This window comes from Octodon degus, unplaced genomic scaffold (assembly GCF_000260255.1).
Source record: "Octodon degus isolate 3935 unplaced genomic scaffold, OctDeg1.0 scaffold00025, whole genome shotgun sequence".
NCBI lineage: Eukaryota > Metazoa > Chordata > Mammalia > Rodentia > Octodontidae > Octodon > Octodon degus.
Genome location: NW_004524601.1, coordinates 1,453,669 through 1,460,447, shown reverse-complemented (window position 1 = coordinate 1,460,447; position 6,779 = coordinate 1,453,669). Strand labels below are relative to the sequence as shown.

Here is a 6,779-nt window from a genome sequence, read left to right as displayed (position 1 = left end):
GGCCAGCAACACCGCCGCCGTGCGCACCCGGAGCCTTCCCAGCCTCCGCGCAGTTCCCGGCGCGCCCGACTTCCGTTCGAACCTCCCGCGCGGCCGGGCCCACCAATCACAGCCGTCTTTTCTCAGGGCCCCGCCCCGCCCGCGCCCCTCCGGAACCCCACCCTCCCTGACGCTTCTGCGCGGTGACGTCACCCGACGCTGCCGTCGCCCCGCCCAGTGCCTGCGGCCGGCCGTTGGGCGGTGTCGCGCTTGGGCTCCGCCTGCCGCCGCCCCTCCGGCGCGGCGCGCATGTGGGGCTTCAGGCTCCTGCGAGCCCCGTCGTCGCTGGTCAGATCGCCGCCGCTCGCAGTCAGAGACGCCCCGGGCCGCCCGCAGGCGGGAGCCATGGAGCCGGGCGGCGCCGGGGCGCGCGGCTTGCGGCCGGCCGAAGGACTCCGCCTGCAGCTGCGCGCGGTGCCCGGCGCAGACCCGCAGCGCAGCAACGAGCTGCTCCTGCTGGCGACCGCGGCGCGGGCCCGCCCTGGGGACCCGGCGGGCGAGCAGCACCACGTGCTGTACTTCCCCGGGGACGTGCAGGTGACGGGGCGCCGCCGGGCAGGGGCCGAGGAGGGGCCTGGGGAGCCCGGGGACCGAGGGCGGCCTGGCCGCGCACAGTGCCCGTCGGGCCGGGAGCGGAGCTGGCTGAGTGAGCTCAGCACAGTGCGCGGTGTGGAGAGCGCGCCAGTTTAGAAACGAGCAAACAGGCCGCTACAAAGCTGACGCTCCGAGTAGCCCTAGCGTGCGGTGCTGCCGGTGCCGAGCCGGACTGTCGGAATTGGCGCTCACCTACAATAGCCTGTTTTTTTATTTTTGGATATTCTGCGTGCCTTGATTTTATAGCCGTAGACTTCCGAGGGGAGAGTTAAACCCAAGGCTTTCGTCCTGATCTGCACCCCAGCTTTCTGTTTGCTTTTGAGATAGGAGCTCACTAAGTTGCCTGCCTCGAATTTACCCTTCGTTAGCCTCCCAGAGGGCTGGGATTACAGGCATGTGCAGACACCAGCTTGGCTAGTTTGTCTTGTTAATTTTATAGCTGTGGGCAAATATCTTTGCGTGCGTTGTTCTGCAACCTGAGTTTTAGTCTAAAACTGTATTGATATGTTAGTCTTCAGTCACATGGAGATACTTAAAATTAATTAAAATTAAGTAAACTTTAAGATCCAGTTTCTTGGTCACGGTACCTGAAAGTGCCCGTCACCATTGGTGGCCGGGGACTGTGTCGGGCACATTCTCCCAGAGCACCGACATCAGCCCGGGGAGTCTTTTCAGTGGGCTCAGTGTGCACAGCCAGGAGAGCTGTGGTCGGTGCACCCCGCGTGCGGGCTTTTGACATTGGCGCTTCAACGTGATCTAGTTAAAAGCTTTGCACCCCGAGCTAGGTAATGCTAAAGACATACCTAGTGTTTTCTCTTGCCCTCAACTAGCGGGTCTAGTTGACTGCTAGGAAAAATTAGTATTTATAGACTTAAAAGAACATTTACTCAGTGGCTGTCTTTGAGCTCAGATTGGAGAAGGGCATGTTGTGTATCTGACACTGACTTCCAGAGATTTGTGACCAACTCCTTCATGCCTGCCTATAGCGGTGGTGATAGTCCTAGCAGTAATGATTAGCATTTATTGGGCATTTTACTGTTTCTTGAAGTATCCCAGCCAGAATACAGTATAAATCTTCAGATGAGCTCTAAAGAGTTCTACATGTAGCTTGTGCATTACCTTTTCTCATTTTGAGGACACCCACCTGTTTATGTAGCCTGAGGTTCCAGTACTTTTGTGACAGTGACAGTTTTTATTTGCAAAGTAGGAGGTCCTCTAAATCCCTAGGTCTCTAAAAAGGAGAAGAAAATGCAGCAAAAGGCTGTGAGCCTCCATTACCCGGGCTTCAACCCCGATTCTGTGCTTTTCCCATTCCAGTCTTGTCACTGGGAGCTAATCAAGGGAATACTGTTCAGATTTGTGTCACCTTCTATGGAGTCTGAACTGACGGTCAAAATCTAGGTTTATTTTATTAACTATAATTTCTAAGACTGAGGACCTTGGGTTTCTTAGGTAAGCCCTTTCAGATCTGCGTGCCCATAAGTTTATGTTAATTGCATATAGCGTAGATCTTGATGTGTGGAAGGTAACAGCAGAGTCCATAATGAGGTACAGTAGGACAGCCGTCAGAAGTCATGAACAGAATAAAGGGAAAATTGCCAGGAAACAAAGATTCAACGTAATTAGGAATTAGAACATCCAAATTAAAGCGAGACACCCTTTTATCTTGGTAGCAAGAATTGTTTAAAAGCTTTAATGCTACCGCCCACAGCCCTTGTGGCTCTGCTTTGCCTCCTGCAGCACCACCACCACCACCTGTTAGCATCAGGAAGAGGTAAGGATGTGGGGAGACATCCAGATCTGCACGAGGAATCATGCTTGTAACACATTTTTAACAAAGCTATGTATGTATATAAGCTTGTTGCTGTGGGGGAGGAAAATAACGTTCTGGATATGTAATTACATGTATATACGTGTAAGCTGGAGAAAATGGACTGTCAGATAACAGCATTTAAATGATTATTTCCAATCAGCGGCATAGTACTTAGATTGAATTTTTGTAGTGTTACATTTATTCTGTTTAAGTGTTGAGGAAAAAAATGTGCATTTGCTCAGAATTCAGAGAGCGAAGTTAACAGTCTGAAAAGCAGGTCTCGCCCCACTCTCCCGTCTCCCATCTCCACTGCCCAGGGCTACTGCCACTGCCTCTTGTCGCGCGCACACACAGGCACACAAGACAGACCTTCCGGAGATGTTTTACAAACCATGAAGGGCAGCAGAGCCACAGTTTCTCTCCCACGTGCTCTGGTCAACACTCCAGCAAATCTTGCTGACTCTCATACCAAATGTTCTTAGAATGGACATGCCCGCCCGGCACCTGCAGCCAGCCGGAGTCCGTGTCCGCCAGCCCAGGAGGAGCGCGGTGCCTCCTGCCAGCCGGCCTCCCTGCTTCCGCTGCTGCCCTCCACACACTGGAGCCAAAGTCACCGTTTCGGAATGGCCGGGGAATCTGCCCTTGCTCCTGACCCTTCCAGAGCTGGAGCTGCCCTCCTGCCCCTAAACTGTCCTTGCCCCATCCCTGCAGCCACATCTGATCTTGCCTTCTGTCTGCTGTGCCTGCCTGTGCGCCTCCACCTGAGGGTTCGCACAGCTGTGGCTCCGCCGAGCTGGCCGTGGCTCCCTTGGGCCTCTCCCGTGCTGAAGAAGCCTCTCCGCCGTTCTGTTAACTGCCACCCTCTCCAAAGCCTCATGCTCTTTTTCCCCATCCTGTTTCCACCGCACTTGCCACCGTGTACTGGGTCTCATCCCACCTTGTGGCAGCCACGAGCGGTTGTTGACCACTAGATACCTTTAGTCAAACCGAGGAAAAGCGCTTTTTCCCTGCAGTTTGGTTCACTTAAATTTAAAACCTGGTAATTCATCTAGAAAACTTCAAAGTATATTTGGAACAACTTGACTTGTGAATCTCCTTTTTCAACCATAAAGTTGATGAAACCTAAGTTCAGATCAAATATTCCCCATAAAAGTTAGCAGCTAATTTGAGATGTGCTGCACACTAATTTTCAGACTTGGTAGAAGAAAAAGATGATCAGGGGGAGATCGGGGGATGATCAAGCTAAAAGATGATCAGGGGGGAGAGTGAGTGTGTGTGTGTGTGTGTGTGTGTGTCTTCCTGGGGTTGAATATAGGGCCTGGTACGTGCCAGGCAAGCACTCCCTGAGCGCCATCCCCATCCTTTTTGTTTGCAGTCAGGGGCTAGATGATCAGCTTGGGTAGGCCTTGAATTTACCATCCATCCTGCTTCGACGTCTTAAGTGACTTGAGATTGTTTTGAGGCAAGGTGTCACTGTGGCGCAGCCTGGCCTTGAACTCAAGGATCCTCCTGCCTCAGCCTTCCAGTGTTGCGATTATAGTCATGCACCACCACCCGGCTTATGAGTGGCTGAGATTACAGTGTGCACTTGGCTCTCTGTAATCTTCTGTATTGGCGATACGCTGATAATGTCTGATGTGTTAGACTCAATGAAATGTCATTAAATTAATTTCTTAATGTTTTACATGCTTAATGTGGCTTCTAGAGTGTGGCTCCCACTGTCTCTCTGTTGGGTGCTGCTTCTCCATCCGCTTGGGTGTCCAGCGAATTTCACAGGAGGAATAGATTGGAATGAATGACTCATATAGAAAAAAGTCACTATGAATAAAAATTAAATGTAAAGCAAAACACATACAATGAGCATAAAGTCAGTGCATGGAGGCTGCTCTATGAATCAGCAAGCTCCAAAGACAAAGGATGCGAATGAGGAAGAGATGAAATCCAGCTCATAAATCACGAACAGAATTTTAGCTTGATTCTCATTTTCAGTGAATTCAAATTTGAATAATTACCCTGTGCCATGACATTTAACAAAGAAATTATGTGTGTCTCTGGATACAGTTCTGTAGTCTGTATCACTAGCCTTAGATAGGAATAATTTTGGCCTGGGCTTTCCATATCTGGGGATTTATCTTGAGATAATCACAGATGGGAACAAAACGCTTTCCACGCAGGTTGCTGCAGCGTTGTCAAGGCAACAGGACTGAACCAGGCAGCATTCAGGTTTCTCAGCATCCTGGTAGCAGTGCAGGGCGGCAGCTCGCTGGGAGGGAAGCGTTTTAAATTGTGCCTTGCTAGGGCTGGCCAGATAGCTCAGCGGATTAAAGGGTCTGCAAGAAGGCGCAGGAGCCCTGCCCCTGGGCACAATGAGACAGACTGGGAGCAATTGAGACTGGACGCAGTGGTGCGCACCTGTAATCCCAGCTCTTTGAAGGCTGTAAACGAGTCTGATCTAGTAGTGAAACCCTGAACACCCTGTAGACCCTTCCCTAAAATACAAAAAAAAAAAAATTCTGCCTTGGTCGAAAAGTCCATGTCATGAACCAGATTTTATCTTTTCAGTTAAGTAGCAAATGTATACTAAATCTATGACTCCTAAACTTACTTAAATTCTTACTATTCATTATCTGTGTGTCTTACTAATCTCTTACTGGATTTGAAGTTTACACTGACGAAGTGATTTGTTAACCATTTTACAGAGTCAGGTGTGGTGGCATATTAACTGTGATCCAACTTTTTGGGAGGCTTAGGCAGGAGAAGTCCAAGTTTAAGATCAGCCTGGGCAGTTTTGCTAGACACTACAAAATTAAATTGAAAGGGCATCCAGGAATGGTGGCACATGCCTGTAATCCCGCTCGTGGGGAGCTATGGCGGCAGCAGCACTAGAGCTCAAAGCCAGTCTAGGCTATGTAAGTTCAAAGACGACCCTAATTCTAGAACATGGCCCTGTCTCAAAAAGCAGAATAAGTGAAAAGGGTTGTGGGCATGTAGCTCAGCCCTCCCTGAGTTCAATCCCTATTTAACACAAAAGGAAAAAAAAATTTGTAATAGCAAGTGATGACTGATTCATAGTTTGTATTTCTAGTACATTAATCATAGGTCATTATCACCTTTTAAATCCCTCACAAAAATGGGAAATTTCATGGAAATAAGTTTGTGTACATCTGTACTGACTTCATTTTTTTACCTTTCAGAATTACCATGAGATTATGACCCATCATCCCGAGAACTACCAGTGGGAAAACTGGAGTCTAGAAAACGTTGCCAGCATTCTAGCGCAGCGGTTTCCCAGTAGCTACATCTGGGTGATAAAGTGCTCTCGAATGCATTTGCACAAGTTCAGCTGCTACGACAACTTTGTGAAAAGCAACACGTTTGGTGCCCCAGAACATAACACTGACTTTGGAGCTTTTAAGCACCTTTATACACTATTAGTTAATGCTTTTAACTTAAGTCAGAATGGTGTGCTGTCGAAGAATGGGAATGTTTGGCATAAGGACTCCAAAGCATCCAAATCTAATTCTCCGTCTGCTAGTAATGGTTGCCAGGGAGAGAAAGAAAGGACCTGTGAAAAACGAGACGAGCCTGCCGTGAGTTTTTATCCACCATCACTAAATGGTGCATCTTTTACTTTGATTGGATTCAGTAAAGGATGTGTTGTTTTGAACCAGTTGCTTTTTGAATTGAAAGAAGCTAAGAAAGATAAGAACATAGATGCCTTCATCAAGCGCATAAGAAGAATGTATTGGCTGGATGGCGGTCATTCCGGAGGAAGCAGTACGTGGGTTACCTATCCGGAAGTCTTAAAAGAATTTGCACAAACAGGGATTGTTGTTCACACTCACGTAACACCTTACCAAGTGCGTGACCCCATGAGATCTTGGATTGGAAAGGAGCACAAGAAATTCGTCCAGCTGCTTGGGGACTTTGGCGTGCAGGTGACAAGCCAGATGCACTTTGCAAAGGAAGCGCCTTCCATAGAGAATCACTTCAGGGTTCACGAAGTATTCTGAGATGAGAATAGTGATGTCCAAGAGAAGGGATGGAAGCACTTGGAGCGTTCACAGGTTCAGAAGGGTGGGGTGTATGGTGGGATTCCCGGATGCACTGTCAGACTGGGGCTGGGGAGAGCACACATTCCTAAAACACAAGTGGCATGTGCAGTAGTGCCTTTGCTTGGGAGTGTGGGCAGTTTGTGACGTGGACTGGGCTAGAATTAACAGTTAATTTGAAATCTAAAATGATTAATGATAACTCTGTGAAACGCAAGACTCTTAGAACTGAAAGCTAATAATGCAGTCATTTTTTAAAGGCAACTAAGACTGTTGGAAAC

At 48.8% G+C, this 6,779-nt stretch overlaps 1 protein-coding gene across 1 annotated transcript; it reads left to right on the top strand.

Moving 5' to 3' along the window:
* Nucleotides 1–231: 231 nt before the first annotated feature.
* Nucleotides 232–6,523, top strand: CUNH2orf69 (chromosome unknown C2orf69 homolog). The gene is made up of 2 exons (XM_004628604.2): nt 232–576; nt 5,641–6,523. The coding sequence occupies exons 1-2, from the start codon at nt 289–291 to the stop codon at nt 6,457–6,459; spliced, it is 1,107 nt and encodes a 368-aa protein (XP_004628661.1). The 5' UTR covers nt 232–288; the 3' UTR covers nt 6,460–6,523.
* The last annotated feature ends 256 nt before the right edge of the window (nt 6,524–6,779 follow it).